Source organism: Protomyctophum parallelum, assembly GCF_964188405.1.
Source record: "Protomyctophum parallelum genome assembly, chromosome: 18".
NCBI classification, from domain to species: domain Eukaryota; kingdom Metazoa; phylum Chordata; class Actinopteri; order Myctophiformes; family Myctophidae; genus Protomyctophum; species Protomyctophum parallelum.
This window is the reverse complement of record NC_139716.1, coordinates 19,203,967-19,225,826: the sequence shown is the minus strand read 5'-3', so window position 1 is coordinate 19,225,826 and position 21,860 is coordinate 19,203,967. Positions and strand designations below refer to the sequence as shown.

At 44.3% G+C, this 21,860-nt stretch overlaps 1 protein-coding gene across 1 annotated transcript; it reads right to left on the bottom strand.

Moving 5' to 3' along the window:
* Window positions 1–687: 687 nt before the first annotated feature.
* On the bottom strand, window positions 688–19,722 carry arhgef15b (Rho guanine nucleotide exchange factor 15b). The gene is made up of 16 exons (XM_083789271.1): window positions 19,320–19,722; window positions 14,833–15,370; window positions 10,864–11,829; window positions 9,974–10,025; window positions 9,735–9,796; window positions 8,136–8,407; window positions 6,860–7,020; window positions 5,036–5,188; window positions 4,514–4,643; window positions 3,890–3,964; window positions 3,093–3,185; window positions 2,811–2,965; window positions 2,267–2,434; window positions 1,956–2,041; window positions 1,736–1,840; window positions 688–1,186 (listed from the first exon to the last, which is right to left on the bottom strand). Exons 2-16 carry the CDS (start codon window positions 15,266–15,268, stop codon window positions 1,017–1,019), a joined length of 3,084 nt encoding a protein of 1,027 aa, XP_083645397.1. The 5' UTR covers window positions 15,269–15,370; window positions 19,320–19,722; the 3' UTR covers window positions 688–1,016.
* Window positions 19,723–21,860: the final 2,138 nt, after the last annotated feature.

Here is a 21,860-nt window from a genome sequence, read left to right as displayed (position 1 = left end):
CCGATTCCCGTGATCTGTGTAAAACTCCAGAGCTTGTGAAATTGATTCAAAGGCACTTCCTGATTTGATTTGTTCTGATATTCTTCAGGTGATTCAGATCATCTTTAAACATGGCAAATACAGTCTAAGTCAATTTGTAAACTGAAATGTGTGTGTGACAAATTCCTGTTAATCTGGTTGTCACGGCTGACAGGTTGTCAGATATGGCAGGAATGAGATACTTAGCTTACACGTGTGTTTGAGGTTATATAATTCTATAGTTATATAATTAAATTAACTGATATTCCTCACAGCAGTTCTGATGTGTCCATTCAGGTAGGGCAACGTTTTTGGCATTTCAAATTTGTATTTCAACAGTGATGTGGTGTTGATGCAGGGTTACACAACATACAAGAAGACATTCTAGAGTGATAATGCTAACCCATGCTGTTCTCAATGAATACATATTTGCACATGTAACCACCAATTAAACCCATAGTCTCCTACGTAGGAAACCAAACATCTATATAGTTCCCCTTACCAAGGGAAATATTAGGCTTCTGGTCTTCATTCAGGACTACTCTGATACTGTAGCAAATAGTCCACCTGAAAGACAGCTAGTTAGGGACAAGGAGGATTGAGTGTCCTGCTCTACCCCTCTCTCACAAACACACACACACACACACACACACAGACAGACAGACAGTACAAACAGGATGATGAACAATCTTGTGGACTCCCCTCTACTGTTCAAATAATGTCACAATGTTCTTTTATTTTAAGCCTCTCATAAGCCGGTTCTCCTTCAAGCACAAGATGCATTTAAACAGTGGCAGCATCTCTATGGTCTTTGTACAAGTTCAACATAGCAAGGGCATTTCCTCATTCTGTTTTGAACAGGCTTGTTCTCTTCCATGGCCAGTTTTCAGACTCCGTGTTCCCCCCAAGTCTCCAATCCAGTTCAACAATAAGGAATTTTTACAGAAATATGTAAACCTTTTTCGCCCCCGTTGCTCGGCTGCAGTGGTCCGGTGGTTCTAAGATATGGTCCGAGCCTTGGGATTGGTGACCATGCTGGCGGCCTGCATGACCCGGTAGCGCTCTCGAAGGTTCCGCCGCCTCACATGCTCATTGGTGATCTCGAGAACGTTGACTACGGGGAACCAGCCCCTCTGACCGTCGGACAGACGGTTTCCCTCGTACCAACCTGGGAGACACGGAGGGTATGGGAGGATGCAGGGCGGATGAGAGTTGAAAAGGAGGGAATTGGACAAACACACAGGGAAGAGGTTTCTGTCATGCAATCGAGTTGTCACAATTCAATAAACTGCTACGGTTGAGGGTTGAGGCAGTCGTTTAGGGATTAGGGAGTACAAACAAAGCAGAGTTGGGGAGGAGAGTGTGAATTATGACCATAAACCAATGACAGTATTTTCCAATGTTTATGAATACGACTACACTCACTGTATTTTACACAAGTTTTGAAGTACCGGTAAGTATATCTGTCAAGAGCCGATAAGGTTTGAGGTCAGGCTAGAGTAAAATGAAAAGTGATCGCCGATTGCTATCACAATTGTACATCCGAAACAAACGAAAAGCTTAACACAGTGCGGTGTTAAGCTTTTCGTTGTCTTTCTTTCTTTCCTCTAGTCTTGTTATTTCTGGGATCCCGCCGGTCCCAAGAAAAGTGTCAGGAAATACATTTGCTGGGGTAGATAATTGGGAGGTGTAGGACCCTCCTCTCCATTCCTCTTACCCTCGTTAGTTTTGCGTATGACATTGATGATCTCAGTGGGTTCCAGGGTGAGCTCATCCGCCTGTTGGGCCAGGTATGGCTCTATGCACTGCACCTGGGGACAATCTGGCCAAAGCATGATGGGAAATGAATACATTGAGACATGTGCTCTATGCATGTAATTACAGTAGTGCATTGTGTGTGTGTGTGTGTGTGTGTGTGTGTGTGTTCAACTTCTCACCCCAGTCCTCATAGATGACCTCCTCTTCGTCTCCATCTGGAACGCCGGGGTTGGGGAAGGCAGCCATCCACCTGTGCATGTCTGACCTTCGTACAGAGACCAGATGTCAAGAACCAAAGTGACGGGGAAGTCCACATTCGTGATGACACACACAGGCCTAATAGTATTTGCATGAAAATGTGGCCAACATCAAAGCACAAGGGACACGCATGTACAGTACTAGCATGCACACACGTACGTGTACATTACCACACACATGCATGCACACGGGCACAGGTGCACGCACGCACGCACGCTGCTGGCCTACTTACTGCGACGGCGCTTTGAGCAGCCTCTCCATCATGCGTCCCTGGTGGTTCTCCAGCAGCGTCAGGTTGAAGCAGTGTTCCAGTGGACTCGGCCCGCTCCCGCTCTCGTCAAGGGGCTGCGCTTGCACCAGGGAGCGATGGGCGTGGTCCAGCACCAGGAAACGCTCCGCCCTGTCCAAGAAGAGCAGGACGGGTAGAACATAAAAAAAAATTCTCCATATTCTACTACATAGATTTGTATTTATTTAAGGATCCTGGAAATGTCCCAATTCTGTCAATAGATTATGCCAATGTTCTGAACAGTGTGGAACAATGGACACGGCCCAGTATTCCCAATACAATATATATTTCTGCAGGAATATAGGAAGGATAAATTGCATTCCTTCCCACCATTTCAAGGACATTTTTGTCACCTTCTGCCCCCCTCAGTCTGGCCATTATCTGTTGCCGTTTGGAGCGCCAAAGTCTCCATCCATCTTAATGTCTGCTCTGTTTTCAACACTATAAGAGAACAAAATATAACTGAACGCTTGAAAGGAGGACTGACCCTTTCTTGGCGGCGATGATGAGCAGGTCATTGAAGAGAAAGAGGTAGACGGGGATAAACTTGGCCCTCAGATTGAACAGCGTTCCACCTTTGGACATCTCGTGTAGCTCGCCCTTCTTCTCCAGATAGCGTGTCTGGGAAATGATGGGGATGGCCTTCAAAGTGGAAGAGAGAGAGAAAAGGAGAGAGAAAGAGAGAGCAACTGAGTGAGAGAGAGAGAGAGAGAGGAATGGGAAATACAAAGGGGAAGCAATATGCCTCGAGCATGGTGTCATTCCTTACCTTGAGCTTGTCAAACTCCAATGTTTTGGACAGGTGTATAAGCTCCTCTACCTGCTTCATCTTCCCAACCTCTGTGTTACATATCTCAATGATCTAAGAGAGAGAGAGAGAGAGAGAGAGAGAGAGACAGAGATAGAGAGTCTGTGTTCAAACTATCAACAAGGTGAGATTTTAAATAATACAAAACCGGAAAAATTTAAGTATATTGTATGTGGAAACAATTCGGTATGCAATGATTTGCTGTACAAATATACCAATTGTTGTATCTGTTATACAGTTACTGGGGGGTATTATACTAAGTACCGCTTTGGAATAGATTATGGGCCAAATGGCAGTGTGCACTGTGCACTAGACATTCGGCGATCGATTTGGCCGTTTGTGAGCTTAGCCCCGGACAAACTCACGCACGCACACACGCACACAGAGACAGACAGACAAACCAATCTCTAGTTGGCTCTGCCTCCTACAGAGCCACGCAGTAAAAGTCCCGGCTGTCTCTCGACGACAGCATCAGGTTCATTCATTCCTTTAATGAATGCCTCCAGACCGCTCCCTGTTTAAAGAAGCCTCGCTGCACAGTCTTTCCATCTCGCTTCACCGCTCAGCTTTGGCTTCAGTAGCACGACTGCATGACTCACTCTCTCTCTCTCTCTGGTACTTAGACAATAGGAAATCCTTCACTCAAGACAATAGAGGAGGCCAATGATGCGTCTTCTCCACTCCAGTGTTATACAAAAAGAACCATCCAGAATGTTGGCTTAGCGAGGGGCAAGGGGGGAGGAAGAGGAGGAGGTTACCTTAGAAACTGACGCCAAGGCCTTGGATGCTGTCTGCTCTTCATTCGTTCCCTCCTTTGTTCTTTTCAGGATGTTCTGAGATGGCAAACAACGACAGTCTATTTTTTGCACTGGCCAAAACACCAGGATACTTTTTTTTCTTCAGATGAGTAAACAAAACAGAAAAACACAATCAGGGTTGTAAGGTTGAGGCGAGAGCTGCTTCAGTGTTTGCTCATGTGTCAAGGAGGGGAGTGGGGCAGATTATGCTGGAATGAAGATACATTCCACAACACAACGCACCATGATTAGCTCTAATCTAGGGCATTTAAATGGCATGTGAGAGGAAAGCAGGCAGAGGGGTCAATTGTGTCAGATTCTGTGGTACGATAACCCCAGTGTTGTATTTTTCTATAGCACACTTAACCCGCACTGTTTACAATCGTCTTTGCACAGGAGTCGTACTTGCACAGTAAATATAGAAATCCTGTGACATCACTGACCTTTATACCCTGCTGTACCGCCTACACTCTAGGTCAGATAATGGCATTCTTTGGTTGGCTTTCACTCTAGTCCAGGACCAAAGAATGCCCGCCTTAGATTTACTTCCTGCACTGCGACCCGATTACACACAATGCCGCTCACCTCTATGAGCATCTTAATGCGCGTGATGCGCTGGAACGGCAGCAGCAGGAAGGACATGAAAGGCAGCCGCTGGCACTGAGGCGACTCTTGGAGACGAGTGATGACCGTGGCAAACTGCACATTGTTCTTCCTGTGGATAAATTCAGAACTTGTTGAGCATGTAGACCTGCTATTTTTCACCAAATATATTTGCCTATTATGGCATGCCCAGAACAGGAACGCACGCGAGGCTTCATGTGGGTTAATAATTGTGGAAGATAAAAACTTTTTAAAAGATTCGATTCTCATCTCTCTACATTCTCACATTTTCCGTCGTCCTCCCTGTCCGTCACCATCAACAATATTGTGATTTTCCTGTTGTTCTACAAACTGTCCGTTAAAAGAACCATGGTGGCTGGTTTCTGCAACTCTATAAGGTATCTATTAATCTTATAAATTCACTTACATACATCCTATTTAAATATATAAACAGGGACACCAGGGGGAAAGTGGTAGAGGGTCAGGTTGAGCATTGCTCCTCACATGAGTGTGGTGTAGGTCTTCTCCTGGTAGATCTGATTGCGGACGTAGTCGATGTAGGCGGGGAAGTTGTGCTGGGAGTGGTAGTGGATGATGTCACAGATGTCGGTGAAGACCAAGCTCTCGTCCAATCGGTCCTCCAGGTCCTTCAGGAACCTTAGATGGTGGGTCAAAAGGCAGAGGTCAAGGGTCACTCATAATAGAAAACTCCTTTTTGTTTTACGGCGTGGCTCTGTAGGAGGGGAGCTGTCTACAAATGGCTCTGTCTGTATGTATGTCTGCATGTGTTTGTCTGGGTCTAATCCTGCTAAACGACTAGACTGGCCTGATCAGTGCTGTGCACACTGCCAGTAGGCCAAGGAAGTACCTCCATGTGAGGTGAATATTGTTTTTACATTTTTGACTTTCATCATTTTATAATTTCATAATATAATAGAAGTGAATGGTGGTCAGATTGGGCCAAAACCTTCCTCAAATATGGAGTCATAAATCATACTCTAGAGACGTCATAGATCAGTGGTTCTCAAAGTGGGGTCCGGGGAGTCCTAGGTAATTGTGTTAATATAGCATCATGCAGTGATGATCCCCACAAACGGTCAGGGGGGGGAGGAAGTGGGGGGATAGCGTGTGCCGTGTAGCTATGGCCATTTTTAGCCCAAGGAGTGTGTTTTGTGCAAAACTAATGCTTGGAATGGATTCAGAATCGTGAAAACCCCCTAGTTTGACATGTCACATGCTACTTAAAGCATAAGGAAAGTTTGATTTCTTTTGCCTTATATAGGATGTTAATGGTAGGGTCACAAGAAACCCCTATAAAAAACAATTGCTCAATACTGACAGCCGGTCAGCAAGTGGACTCATGAATGTATGTATATAGACAATATTTTAGGCCAATACAAAAAGACTATAATATATTGTACCAAATTTCCCACCCCACAAGCCTGGCTGCCGGACTGTATACAGCAGGCCAAAGTCCATTCTTTATTACAACTTGGCAACAGATCAGAAATGGCATTGTCGCTTTTCCCCTCAATATGTATCTTATCCGTCTCTTTCATCAAGTGACTCCAGGGTTCAGTTCCAGCCATAAACACATCCCATATATATATATTTATATATTTTTGTTCAAATACTGTACAAATATGTATTCATGTATTTAATAATGCATTTCGGAATATGAACAGGAAGGACTGTAATGTCAGTTGTTTTCAATGTACTTTGTTAAATGTGTCATATAATCCCAATGGGATGGGCCAAAGTGGCATGACACGAAAATAAATATTTCATTCATTCATTCATTCATTCATTCATATATCTTTCCTCGTCCTTCCTAACCCATCCACCCCCTCTCTCTCGCTTCCTCCTCTCCAGTGTCAAGTCATTTCAAGTCATAAACTCTCCCGCTCATATCTTCTATTCCAGTGGTTTTTAACCAGTGGTCATTGAGGGGGTTCCAGGTGGTCCCCAGCTAAATGATGGAAGAGTTAGTAACCATTTGGTTTCATTTTACACTGTCAGGAGTTAAATTATTGTTAAACATCTGCATTACTTAATTCATAAGAAGTCTACACAATTAGAGAATGTAGAAGAATTGTTATTTTGATCGTTATCCGTTAACGACAACAAAATATTCTTTGGTCTTGGGTCTGAGAGGCAAAATCTCATCAAAATGGACCGTGGCTCAAATGCTGAATAAATAATGGTCCCCGATATGAAAAGGGTGGAAAACCACTGCTCTATTTTGCTCCCACCCCATAACACCCCCCCCCCCCCCCCCCCCCCCGCTTCCCTGTTTCTATCTGAACTCCGAACCCCTCCATCTCTCACCTCTCGCTGACCTCACGGATCCTGAGGACGTTGGAGAAGAGGGTCTTGCGGTCCCTGATGATCAGCGTCTCTTCCAGGTCGCGGCTGTCCAGGAAGTGGTCGGTCAAAACGCGCAGGGATCGGAGGTAGGACGCCTCCGACGTCATCACCTCGAACATGCTCTGTGGAGGAAGGGGGGGGGCATGAATGAACTTTGTTCAAACGTTGTTTTGATTGTATTGTTCCAGTTTGCTTTGGTAATGTAAATGTTGTTGTTGTTTTCTCATGCCAATAAAGCCCTTTAAATTAAATTGAACATTATGCATCATGCGATGGGTCAGCCGAGAAGCGGAGCGCTGGCTTGTTTTTTTGACTGCTCTTGCTACAAATTATCTGTCCACCCATGCCAATGGGGGGATTAATTTGGTTCCATTTGTACACTCTCAGGCTCCGTACACACCGGGAGCGATTATTTTGTGTGATTAAATCACATTTAAACTGCCGGGCTCGAACTGGAAACTGGTTTTCCCAACCAGCCATTCTCTCGGCCACTCTACCCCTGAGCCGCCCCATATTATGAGTACGTGCACACTGAGCACGATTAATAACGAGGCAATGAAGCGATGTATTTACTTTTCAAACTTCAGCACAAATAAAATCCTCAACCTGTATGAATGAGGTATCACCAAAATAAATGTTTGATGAGAAATAACTGCGTTGCTTTTTCGCATCGTTCCGCATCGCTCCTGGTGTGTAATTGTCTTCAAAGCTAAAATAACACTATAGAATTTACGGTGGTGATTGGGGGTCCCAGAGATAATCGATTGGGGGTCCGTGAAACTAAAGAAAGCTGAGAAACACTGCCTATCTATCTACAGCAGTGGTTTTCAACCATTTTCATATCAAGTCCCATTAATTATTCGGCATTTGAGCCACAGACCACCATTTGATGAGATTTAGCCTCTCAGACCCAAAACTAAAGAATATTTAGTTGTAGTTCCATGCTGGTACCATAGGAGAGATAACAGGCAGACGTTGATCAAAATAACAATTATTCTACATTCTCTAATAGTGTAGACTCTCTAATAGTGTAGAATTGACACCAAATGGATCTGTAAGGGTACATTTGGTTTAATTTTCACACAAGAGTTAAAGATCTATAAGGGTCCATTTGGCTACCAACTGGAACCCCCTCAAGGACCACTGGTGGTCCCCGGACCACTGGTTGAAAACCACTGATCTATAGTCTAATGTCCTCTCCTCCAAAACTCATGTCCCACCCCTCCATCCTCCTTACCTCCTGGTATTTGCACTCCTCGGGGCTGAGCTGCTCCAGCACGCCGCTGTCCCGTACAGCCGGGAGGTCCTGCCACAGGGTGCTCTGGCCCGGCATGGGCACAGGACTGCCCCTGGGTGCCCCGTTGCCTGAGCAGCCCGAGCTCGTGCTGGTGCGGCGGGAGCTCCAGTCCACGGCGTAGTCGGCGCTGGTCTTGCTGATGTTGCGGCACACCGTCTGCCGTCGGATCTCCTTGGTGATGACGGTGGCGCGGTACGTCTGGTACAGCGGCTCTGTGGAGGGAGGGTGACGGAGGTGACAGGTCAAAGTCATAAAAGGAGAGTTACGACATCTCCGTTCACTTCGTGGGGCCAGTCCAATGGCGGCCCCATTGCTTCTATAAGCATTCGGATATGGGCTACCCGAATAGTTACAAAGTCCTAGACAGGAAGTTGACAAAATGCACTGGACTCAAGCAACAGCCCAGCTTTAATAATCTTAAATCCCTTCATTTTAGATATTATTTTAGTAATAGTGCAACATTAACATGACAGAGACTTTAGATGTCACTGTACAATACTTTAAAACAGTTGTCATGTTGCACACATGCCAAAAATCTCTTATATCTGCACCGCTCTCATTGAAAACAATGTATTTAAAACTCCACCTTGTCACTCTCCAGCACTACATGATCAGCGCTCGCGCGCTGATTTCTGTCCCCTCAATGACGACACTCTCCTAGTCCTCACCACTATGATTCTGCTATGAAAACTACCATTTCACTCGTAGAGAATTAAAAAAATGTGAAGTGAGGGGCGCCCACATGACGTCACTGCTTAAAGCAAACATTGATATACTTGGCTGCCACATGATGTCACGAGTGGGGGGGCTGTTGATTTTTGGGGGCTTGCTGATTTTTGAGGGAGCAAACTTGGCCATAGACTTGGCTGCCGTGTACATGACGCCATGTCTGAAAGGCAGACGTTGGAGGGGATAGCGCCCCTCAATAATAGGAGGTGCATGGAATGGAAGGATTTTGGACTGGAATAATAATTAATAGTAGATAAATCCAGATTTACTCAAAAGAAGTAATGAATTAACAAAACACTGGAGCCTTTTGCATACAGCTCATTAAAGGGGCCAGTCATTTAAAGGTTACAATTATCCTCCTATATTAAAATTGGTTAATGGAAGGCCTGTCAGCCGTCACTATGACTCAGACATAACCCTGTCACATGCCCATATATGGGCACATAGCGATGACATCAGGGATCACCATACTGTATATGGGCATAAAAGGGACATGAATGACAGATACAGAGATATCCATATATGGGCAAAATCGGCGGTGTGACGTGTGAGGCCTCAGTAGTGGAAGACTTCTAGTAAAGACTTCTAGTAAACTAAAATCTCCACTAAAGCGTCTGTCCTGTGTCTGGACTGCACATGGCCCTAGGTGAAATTTACACAATGATGACAATGACGACAGTGATGATGATGCACAGCAAACATGCTCTAAACTGGTTTCATGTTACGTCGAACACAACACCTCCTAAAAACCTTTATTTACATGCTCTTGTCAGAGTCACAGGTGTCAGGTGTCAAGGTAGCCTTTCTTACCATCCTGTAGCCTCGACTCCCAGTCAAACGAAGAGCCCTTCCTGGGCGGTGCCACTGGCCGCCTGAGAGAGAGACAGAGAAAAGAAAAGGGGGGAGGGGGCAGGAAAAAGGAAAAGTGTAACCTAGACCTATCTGGCAAACATGTTGAATCAGTTATTATGATAAGATGGGTGTAAACTCTATGCTGACACGGAGTGCGAGGCACTCGTGAAGGGAATCCGGGCGATGAGTGAACTCACTGCACTTCCTCCGTGTCCTCTCTCTCTTCCTTAGCGCCGTTCTCCTCTTGTTCTGGAGAAAGTGAAGAAGAAAATGAAAAGAAATCATCAAAAGTAAAGTCTGCATGCTCCTGACGCGATTTTCTTTATTATTATTAATAAAGATAATCGCCATCTGAGCTAAGTCGCAGCTTGCAGACTTTATTTCTCTTTACTTAGTACTGTACGTAGTACTGCTTTCTTCTGTCACTGTGTGTTATAGGAAAGCAACAAAGCCTATACATCCATCCATCCATCTTCAACCGCTTATCCATAGTTGGGTCACGGGGGCAACAGCTCCACCAGAGAGCTCTTCCCTCTCCAGAGGAACATTAGTAACTTCATCCTGGGGGATCCAGAGCGTTCCCGACAGATGTTGGAGAAAGCCTATCCAAAAAACTAAATAATTCCACTGCCCTTAAAAACTTTTAAACCTAAAACTGAAATGTTGCTTCAATTTGTTCTATCATTTGCAGTTAACCCATTAAAACGGGAAAGCATCTGTGTCATTTTAGATTGTTGCGTTGGCTATTCAAAAATAGCTTGTACATCTGCTATTTCTGAAATTTTTGAAAAAACTTGAAAGTGTGAGAACTACCGATTTTGGACGGCATTTGTAGAATCGGCCTGAGGCGCGACATACTGTACCAAAGCCTACATGGGTTGTGCAGTCGACGCGTTGTGATTGGACAGTCGCTGTGATTGATAGCCTAAACCTAACCCTAACCTTAACCTCAGTAAATTTAACTTGTCCGGGGGCGTGTTTATAAACACAACCCGTGTAGGAATTAGTATGTAACGCCTGAGGCCTTAATGGATGAAATACACAAAAGCTTTTTAGTACGTTAGCCTCGTCAGGAGTCAGGACCAACCTCTAGGCTGCGTGAGGGACTGCATGGAGGCACTGCTGAGCCTCCGGGGGTCCGTGCTGGGCGGCGGAACTCTGCGTGGCTGTAGTGGGCTGCTGGGGGGTGGAGGGGGCGCCCTCTGAGGCGTCAGGGAGCCGGTGGAGCTGCCGGGGGACAAGGACCTCAGCGACTGCCACTCGTCCGCCGTAGGCTGCGGGAGAGGAATTCCGCCTCGCTGCCCCATCGTGGGGCGCCGGGGAGGGATGGCGGGCGCCGCGTCGTCTGGGCTCGATGGCAGATCCCGGTCCGGCAGAAACTCTGACGCGGGGTCCGAGCTGCTGGAGGACAGCTTGGTGCGTCGTGCAGGTTTCCGCACCCTGATGATGGGGATGTCCAGCTCGTGGCACGAGACCGTGGTGGAAGGCATGGTGGACCATTTGGGCGTGACCACCAATAGCGTGTCCTCGTAGATGCTCTCCTCTTGGTGCTGGAAGAGGGGCGACTGAGTCCGTTTGGGGGGGATGGGAGGAGACTGAGAGCGTGTGACGGAGAGCGAGGCGAGAAGGGCTTTGGGGCCCGGATCAGACCTCCTCCTATTACCCTCCGCGATGAGAACGTCCAAAACGTGGTGGAACTTCTCCTTCTTTTGCTTCACAACACAATCCTCACTCTCCTCGCCCGCCTCCTCCTCCTCCTCCTCCTCCTCATCCCCTGCCTCGCTCTCCCCTTCACCGTCTCTCACCTCCTCCTCCTCCTCCTCCCCATCCTCCTCTTCCTCTTCGTCCGCCAGCTCAATCTCATCCTCTTCCTCTTCTTCCTCTTCCTCGTCCACGGGCACCCATATGAGTTTCATGCCAGGCCGCTGGAGGTGGCACACGCAGCTACAGTCCCTGTCACAGCAGGGACTGCCGAGAGGCGTGTCCGTGCCGCGCTCCGCCTTCGTTTCCCCTCCTCCGACATGCTGGAGCTCCACCTCCTTTCCGTCAGGTGCTAAAGGAGAGGAAGGTGTGCAGAGTTAAGGTGGGTTGCACACTGGGCGCGTTTTTCAGAAAACCGATGGAGAAACGCCGCTAAGAATTCGAAAAGCGAGCTCGGTGTGTGGGGACCTTTAGAGTTCTGAAAAGGGAAGAAGATTTTTCAAAAAGAGAAGTATTTTGTGCTTACAACAATGACAATGCTCCCCAGGTTGGCAGAGGAGTGTAGCGCCCAGGATTACATTAGATAATTGACACTGGGTGGAAAACAAATTATTGCAAAATCGTAGGATAAAAATTATTAAAAAAAAAACAACATACTATGGTTTTGAACCACTTAGAGTACAATATAGCCAAATGTCCTTAATCATTTTTCTTCTGTGTGAAGCCACTAATATACTGCCTTTTAACTTACTCCATTACATCAATACACATTACACATAGAGTCGCCATTAGCCAAATGACTATTCCATGCCCCCCGTTGTCATCTTGTAGATCGCCGATTTTTGGTGTGGAAGAAAAACGGAGGCAACCTAGAGACCCCTGAAGGACCCCAGACAATAAAGTACTGTACATAAGATTTATTAAACTGTAACACACTTAACACTCAACCCTCTTAAAGATACAAAAGACAGATACATCTGTCTTTTTCCATTTAGGCGTATATTATCATGTGACTGATTGGTGCGTTTCCTGCCTGAACATGTGTATCCTTAGATAAAGGGGTCGCTTTACTTTCATTGCAAACCCTTTCCATCTGTGTGTGTGTGTGTGTGTGTGTGTGTGTGTGTGTGTGTGTGTGTGTGTGTGTGTGTGTGTGTGTGTGTGTGTGTGTGTGTGTGTGCGTGGGTGCGTGCGTGCGTGTGTCTCACACACTGTCAAACCAGCACTGTATCACTAATACAGCGAGTCTGCAAAGTGGTATCTTAAAATATTGTTGAAAAGGATCATTCCATACGAAATTACTCCAATAATATTGCCAAAAGAAAATGAAGGTGAGAGAGAGAGAAGGAGAGAGAGAAGTGCACGAGAAAATGTAATCAAAGTTGACTGAAGAAGGCAAACAAAACACAAGATTTAATCATGTGGATCCCGAGATTCAATTTAGTTTTTTAGTTTGCTTTCTTGTCCACTGTGATTCCATTTTCTCATGTCCTTATCTCTCTCCTTCGCCATCTCTCACCTCCTTGATCTTCTTTTGGCATTATTAGATTGTGTGTCACACATACTCATTACACTGTTCTAATGTGGATCCCGAGATCAACATTAGAACAGTGTGGTTCCAATATGGATCTCAGACTTCATGTGGACAGCCTGAGACGTCTGTCTCAACTAAGACGTCAGTCATCTATGACATATCGATGATGTATTTCTCCAAATTCGGGCAGGTTTTCAGCCCGAGCCAAGCCCCATTGACTTCTAATAACAATTTATAAATATGAAATATTTCAAATGTCAGTCACTAACTGTCCTGTGTTTTGTGACCACAAAACAAGGAACTGATATCTGTGTCTGACTGGAAATGGAGTTTCTTTCTATTATTTTTTTTACACCTGATTAAATTGTTAGTTCTGCTGCCTGCTTTCCTGTTCAGGTTGAACCTTTGTGAACTTGGAGAATTAGGACAAAGTTTAGCAAGCCTACAATTTACAATCTCACACACACAGTGAGTGAGTGAGTGATTACAAAGGCTGGCAAGTTCCCTAGTATTCACAATGTCAAGAAAGGGGCTTTGGATCCTAGATTATAAAAGCCCAAAGTTGGCCCGGACGGGCACCTAGACTCCAAAGTAGCCCGCCAGTACGTTGCAGGTTCGAGTCTCGATCCCGACGGCCTTTGCTGCATGTCACTCCCCATCTCTCTCCTGTTAAACTACTATCCTATCAATATAGGCAAAAAGCCAAAAAAAACCCAAAGACATCTTCAAAATAAAAGCTAGAGCAGCGCTGAAAGGAAACGAGATGAAGTGCTGATGGAAATCAATATCTGTACATTAACTTCGTTTAGAGTGCAGGGAACTAATGCAAGCCTACTTCCCTCTGTACACACTGTCGAGCACAGTCACTTTGGATTTTTGCGCTGGCTATTCAAAATGTGGAAGACTAGTAGCGACAGCTAATGGAATGGGGATCCATTCCCGCCCAGCCACACAGATGATGTGTTTACCTATCCAGGTGCACAAATGACAGACAGAACCTGTTTATTAAGGGTGTTGCTACAGGGCTGATATGTCCTACAATGCCACACCCAATCTGTTAGAGCCAGGGGAAGTAGGGAACTGTATGTTTACTATTCTCCATGCTTCATAGTCCAGCTGCAGTTTAGACTGTAACTTTATCCACATGATTCCTGGTGTCCCAATTTTGGGCATGTCATAATAAGCGAACCTTTTCTATTTTCGGCTAAGAGATTTGGTGTAATGGATAATATGGAGAGGACCAAATATAGACCCCTGGGGTACGCCCGTCAATGTAGTATATAGGGATTAGGTGATTACATTACAAACCAAGGCGTGTACACATGCGGCACTTGCAAATGCCTGCATCACAAACTAACAAATGACAACACACCCTGTCTGCAAGTAGCCCTATACTACAGGCAGCTGTCAAATACAATTGTACAAAAATCATGTATTTTGTAGCCTACAACTTTGTCAATGTATTTATAATATAAGCCATGAAATACTACACTTAATGATAACTCATACCTGACTGATCAACTGAATGGTTTAACTATGGGGAAGAACTATGGTAGAAATACAGCTTATATTGTTATGTTGTTCACCTTTAGGCTACTGTAAGTATTAGTCAAAGGCATGGTCTTTGTAAAGCTATTATCTTCCTGCTTTCGTTACAGAACTACATAACAACCAACACTAGTGTTTGATGTACTTCTCCTATCCCATGAGCTTTAAACGTCTATCTTAAAATGCAACGTGTCTCTCAGATTTGCCTCTGAATACTGAATACTGACGGATACTGTAGATACAGAATTCCTCAACAATTCAAATCAACTGTACCTGATCGTCCCGATTCAACGCTGACGCCATTCCGCTCCTCTCCGCCAAGGGTCTCGCTCTGCGCTCGTTCACTCTCCTGCCGAAGGAGGCGACTCTTCGGGGGCAGCGGAGGCGCTTGCTCTCCATCCGGCAGGATCTGCAGACTGCTGCGGGACGGTTTGGGCTTTATGGTGGGGGCCCGTTTGAAATTCTTCTTTGGGACGTGCTCCGTTGTGCCATTGATGGGCGTCCCCCCTGTAGTAGGCCCCTGTTGGCTAAACCTGTCCACAATCCTTTTGACCTTTCCTTTAGAACTGCGAGTCTTCCTGGTCCTATCTCCCAGAGGAAGGGAGTCGTTTTGGGGCAATGGTTTCTGAGGGATGGGGGGTCTAGTTCTGGCTTCAGGTTTTGGGGGTAAAGGGGTCGTGGGGGATACAGATGCTTCTGGAACAGACATGGCAGGTGGGGTCTTTCCTCAGAGCGTGTTTCACTCCCAGTCCTGCCCAAAACAGAGGCCAGGCCTTGAGGGCAAAGGTCACTGCGGTTGAGTCATGATGATCTAAACAGTGAAGAGAGGAAGAGAATACCATCAAATAACATTTTATCAAAAGGGCAATGCAACTCATCACAATCACCTATACTATAGCCCTTTAACACACTCTTTTACAATTACCCACAAATGACCCACCATGACAATTGTTATGAGCATTTTGTATAGCTATAATAAACCTATTCAATATAGCACCTTAAAACATAGGACATTAAGTGTTGCAACTGTACTGCTCATAACTTGGAGCTGCACACGCTGCTCCCTCCTCAGTGAAATGTGAACTTCGTCACTGAGAAAGAATACTAGAACTTTGGACTGGAAGAGGTCCACTCCTCCCTTTTGTATAAACATTCCCAACAATGAATCATGAGATTTTAACAAAGCAATAATGTACTTTCTCAGAAACCAGCTGCCTGAAGTAAATCCGAGTTGCTGGTGATATACAGCATTATATTGCTCTGTGTAGAGTGAAACACCATGAAAGAACAATTTCCCCTTAAGCACAAGATCGGTATCGACCGATCGTGAGAAAAACTGGTGAACAGGGTCAGTCCCAGAAAACCTGATCGGAGCACCTATAAACATGGGTTCAATACAATTCATTCATATTTAAGCAAAGCACCTGACAGTCTGAATAGCTGACAGTCTGAATAGCTAAACAGATAACTTTTGTTGAATATGAGCATTTTTTTGTCATAAGATGAAGTGTATATTAGCGTTAAAATGTAAAGGTTATACATAGGCTGAATAACTGCAGGTGGGTACACATGCAGCAAACTTGGGGCAAAGTCACACATATTCACATCAGAAATTAATTTGCATCAAAAGGCAAGTGTGCCTTTTCTGCATTCAACGCATTCTGGTTCTGTTCTGGTCATTCAAATAAAGCAGATAAAGAAGGATCACCAACTCTTTGCCGTTGTCACATTCCAATCTCTAAATAAATACATAAAAACCATTCATGCAAAACCATTCAAATGGCTATGCAGCAGATGCATTTTGCTTATCTGATGCGTCTGCAACAGCTGATGTAACACCAGACCCAAAGAGGGTTAGTCATTTTCTGAGTCATAGAGCATTCCAGGAGAAGAGGCTATTGACTTGGCCAAGTACAACTCCTTAAGGAATTTACTCGTGTGGAAGAATTGTGGTACATTACACCTTGCACCATTATGCGGTTCACCTTTGGCCTTATAAGTTCTGGCCATCTGAATATCTCTGATCATAGAATGAAGATGCCGTAGGGCGTAGGCGCACAGGTAATGACGTAATGAGGTCAGGTTCTCTCTCATCTTTGTATATAGCTATATGCTTTTCTCCCTGCTTTCCTTAGAGAACCATTTGGCCACGACTAACATGAGTTTTGAATGTACTTCTCCCATGAGCTCAATTTCAATCCTAGATTGTAAAGTGCCTCTGACTCCATTTGCATCAACAGTTACTGATTGATGCACATTTCCTCAGTTATATGCAACTTAGATTACTTATTTAGGTAGATAAAAGCCTACCCTTTCTTTTACATTATTCAGTCATAATATAGTATAATATCTAATCTTAATTTTCCATATGAAATATTTAAAAGGTAGCTCATGCCTGTCCAAGTACTTTATCTGCATTTCTCGATTTCAATTCTAAATGATTACAAATGCCGCAGGCTGGCATGCACCAACACACTGGCTGTCAGCCAACCGTGCACATAACAGATACATCACATAATGTCCTGTTTTTGACGTTGTTTAATTGGACGGGGTTTGAAGAAACTGCACAGACTAGTCAGACAAGTTTGTGACAAGAAGTGTCATGTTCAGACTCATAGAGTGCTTCTCATAGAGTGCTTCTCAGTCTATGAGCTTCTCATGCACTGAAAGATGTGGTGTCACATTTTCCAGGAAAATGCTTATTTTGATGGTTTACATTAAAACACTCAACAAATCGCATCATGATTTACAGTAGCTACTGTTAGTGTTACTGAAAGACTAAACAGGAAGTCTTTCACTAACACCAAGCTGATATGCGCTACTCTCCGGCACCATCCATCTATTCATCCTTAACCACAAAGCTTAGGTACTCTCTTTTTCAGGGGTCATCGTTATGCTGGTTTGTGTAGACATTTGTCAAAATAAAAAAATTGCCACGGACATACGTTTGAGAACTGCTGTCCTAGTGGACTTCTACTAATATGCCATAGAGTCATAGTAAATAAGTGTCATACATTTTCTGAAGGAAACCTGGAGACTGACTATCAGTAATTGGGTCAAAATAAGAGCATTGTAAGGTTATGTAAAAACAAAATCACCAAATCTAGCCAAAAATAGCCAATCTATTAGTTTGGTTCCCCCCCAGGATAGGTATGGTGGGGTCCAGCCTTCCAGGTGGTTAATGCCTTTACCACGTTTAACATTTTCCCCACCGTTGTGTGTTGGCTTAATGTCTTTTCAAGAATTTAGTCAGTCAGCAGTTCCAGCTAAATCAAATTATCAAATCTACGCTGCCTCTAACTGCAACTTCTGTGTAGGAGAAAGAAGAGGCACTGTGTAACTTTATACTCAAAACACTGTAATATCGGTATGTTTGTTTGTTGTGTGTCCAGGTTGCAGTTTTGGCCCCCAGGTTATTATCATTATCCACGAGGAACTACTGTATACAGTATCACCACTAAAAGTAGGGTGTGTTCACACACACACTGGATATCCAGCAGGAATAACACAATGTGTGTGTGTGTGTGTGTGTGTGTGTGTGTGTGTGTGTGTGTGTGTGTGTGTGTGTGTGTGTGTGTGTGTGTGTGTGTGTGTGTGTGTGTGTGTGTGCGTTTCTGCTTATGGGAACCAAATGTCTCTCAAAGCATACTTTAGGGTTAATCTCCCCCACATCCTTCAGTGTCTAACCACCGGGATGCCACAGCCCTATTGTCTCTCCTCAGTCTCTTGACCTGGTTCATTCAATAGCAGCATGATGTATTTAAGCTTCCAATTCTATTCTCCAGTCTGTCAGACAGAGACATACACGCTCTGGCTATGTGGGGGCGTTCATTCAGAGCGAAGGGGTCTACCTAATAAGCCTGACAGATCCAATGTATGGACGTCACTTTAATGTGTGATCTTCAATAAATAACAGTTGGTGAACAATACAACAGAGTGCCGAAAGTGGACTCTGACCTCCATTAACACAATGCTGTGTGTGTGTGTGTGTGTGTGTGTGTGTGTGTGTGTGTGTGTGTGTGTGTGTGTGTGTGTGTGTGTGTGTGTGTGTGTGTGTACAGTATACCATCTGTGGTTGATAGTAATGGGTCACAGGGTGTTTAAATGGGGCGGGGGTTCAAGAGAAAATCTGGAGCACCAGACAGAGGTGTACTGCATTTATATAGTCTGTCTGTCTGTCTGTCTCTCTGTGTGTGTGTGTGTGTGTGTGTGTGTGTGTGTGTGTGTGTGTGTGTGTGTGTGTGTGTGTGTGTGTGTGTGTGTGTGTGTGTGTGTGTGTGTGTGTGTGTGTGTGTCCAAGTTCCACGTTGGCCAGGAAGAAGAGACGGAAAAGGTGTGTCGATAAGGAAAACATAAATAGGAAGAGGATGAGGAACAGAAATGAGAAACACAAACACACACACACACACACACACACACACACACACACACACACACACACACACACACACACACACACCATTAACTGGTAGGCTTATAGTCGTTTGAAGAGATCAATTCAATTCATTAATTAATTCATATTAAAATACACCACGCAATATTGTACATCACTGTAGGCTGCGCTGCTGTACAACAACTGTAAGGTTTATGGACAGTACAAAACAAACCGAGTTAGACACTCACTATGTATTTTATTGATCTTCATATGAAATAAATAAAATAGCCTACATCTATGAGAATCTAAATCTTAACCACCGGCTTGCTCGTCAATGAATGACCAACATGTGAAAATCTGAAAATGAAAAGCTGCCTATACTCACCGACATTCCCAGATCATTGTTTTTGTCGTTCAAGTTTAATGTTGAATTGATACATTATTGTGGCTTCAAAGAGGAACCGCCGGTGTGATCAGCTGTCTGTCGCTTTCGATTAGAATCCTTAACAGGTCGAACGCTTATGTAAAACTTCACTTGTCCCACGGATGGTATATATTAAAAAAACAGTATAGTCGAAATAGGCACGCGAAATACTCCACGGCGGAAATATAATATCCAGTGAGTTCATCTGAAGTGTCTTATTGTTGTGTCCCTGACATGCTGTGCATGTCTGTGAATGCGTGCGTGTGAACGGACTGGAGCCTGTATATATGTTTCTTTGTTATCATGCATGAGAGCCAGCCAGCCAAGCCAGTGGAGCACCCCCCTAGGTCCCTCTCTGGGTGGAAAGCCTGGTGACGCGAGGTCCCTCTCTGGGTCCTTTCCCTTCTCCTCCTCCTCCTCCGCCCATCACCCTTCACCCCCCCCCCCCCATCCCACCGCCCCCTCCCCACTGGCCCCTGATGCTGGGCGTTTTCGTTGGAAAACATCATGTCCCATAGTCCGGAGGGACTGCTGCGCTGTGATTGGCTAGTTATTTGTCAGGCAACTGCTGGCATGCATGCATGCAGAGTTTTTTTGTTGCAGAATTGACTTTTTTTTGTGACATTTTCGGAATATTTTATTATTATATGTGTCACTTCAATAAGAACACTGACTAAACTCAGTTTGATTGCTGAAAGTATAGGCCTGCAATAAAAATGTTGTATGCCTAGCTAGCTCAGATTTACAATCTGAAAATATTTGGGCTCTCAGCTATAGGTGACCTATAGCTGAAACCTGAGAACAATAGCCACATACCAACAAAAACTGCAGGTGTAAATGTTGGCTAGTTTGACAGGTAATGTTTGTTTCACTTCAGATTGAATAGTTCTACTTTCAATTGGACTTTAGGCCGTCTGTTATTAACATGAATGAACATGCCAATTGATTCGATTTTGCTTTGGCAGGGTAATGTACCATGCAGGCACAGTTTTGCTGTGAATGGCCTAACGGTGCTGGAGATTAGCTGGCCACAGATATACAGAAGACGGACGGACGGCCACACACACACGGATGCACGGACCGATGGGCGGAGGGAGAGCTGGGTGCAAAACAGTCTTGGCCATGCCTTTCAGCCTGGCGGAGACAATAACGGCGACAATTCATGCAAATTCTCTGGCTATATAGGGGCCCCTGAGCTCTTGAATCCACCTCAGTAATCCACCCCCACCCGAACGCAATGTAGACAACAACCACACCCCCAAGCAGGGGGTCTGGGCCTATACTGTATATTATGGTCTCCCCTGGAGTCCCTGCTCCAGAAAAATTGTAACAAAGTAGATTTCCAGTATTCAGGTGGATTTGGGGGGTTTGATTTTGTTTGATTTGTATCGAGCCGCATTACTAACATGGGTCCATTATAAAGCCTTTTGACCTTTGGGACTACTTTTATTTGTATATTAAAGGATGGTTGCATTAACAATTTGTAATTGTAACACATTACAGATGATATAATCACTATTGTCAGCAACAGAATGTGGAGGGGTGTTGTCCATTTGGGGTAGTTTTGACTGATAGTTGTGTGTTTTTTTGGGGTTTCTTTCTTGTCTTTCTTTTGTGTAAGTCATGTGTATTTTGTATGCTTTATTGTAAAATCATTGAAAATTTTGATGACAAAAAAAACAGGCCTGAAAATCCACCTGCCTAATAAAGTATTCAATCAATCAATCAATCAATATAGAGAGATTAGACGTTGCTTACTTGCTATAACAAATAATCGAACCAACTAGCGATCTGGATCTGTCCTTCCGGGCTATGGGATCTGTACTGTTACACTGCAATGACTGCATTATAAAGCTACCGTTCTCAGACGCATTTGCGGCCAAAATACTGTAGGCCTAGTAATAAGCATAACGTATTAAATAATATTTACCGGTACAGGCCGGAAAGAAATAGGCTACACTCAATATTTACGTTTAAAACCTTTCCCCCCTTATTTTTCCCTATAGCCTAATTCAATTTCAAATTAGTGTACAATATAGGCTAAGATTTTAGAATCTATGTTGAACTGAATACATCATTCATTGCCAAACAGGTGCACAGATGGAGACGCCAGACAGACCTCTATCTTATAGTTTAATACTGCCATCTATTGGCTGCTTTTGGAATAGCCCACACAAATAATATTATGATAGAGATGTATAATAGCTATAGGTTATCAATGAATAAAGTAATCTGGTTGCATATCAGAGATTATTTCATTTTAAGTGACTGTTTTAGGCTATTGAAGGCCATTTTCCCATTGTCTATTAAAAATAACTGGTTACATAAGTATTTGTATTGAAAAATATGGAAAAAGTGGGATTTCTTTCTGCATAATTGTCTATAATGAGAAGTAGAGCCGGCTAGTTAGAAGTGATGAAAAGTTGCAAAAGCTATAAGAAGGTACTATAGGGCGGATAGGTATATATGTTAGCCAGCACATGACAAGACATGTCCTTTTCA

Excerpts from the sequence above, each read along its gene's own strand:
- arhgef15b (XM_083789271.1), bottom strand. The coding sequence starts at position 15,268 with ATGTCTGTTCCAGAAGCATCTGTATCCCCCACGACCCCTTTACCCCCA. Across the intron at positions 7,021-8,135 it reads AGGAGTGCAAATACCAGGAG|AGCATGTTCGAGGTGATGAC; the intron begins GTAAGGAGGATG and ends CTTCCTCCACAG. Across the intron at positions 3,965-4,513 it reads GCATTAAGATGCTCATAGAG|AACATCCTGAAAAGAACAAA; the intron begins GTGAGCGGCATT and ends TTGCCATCTCAG.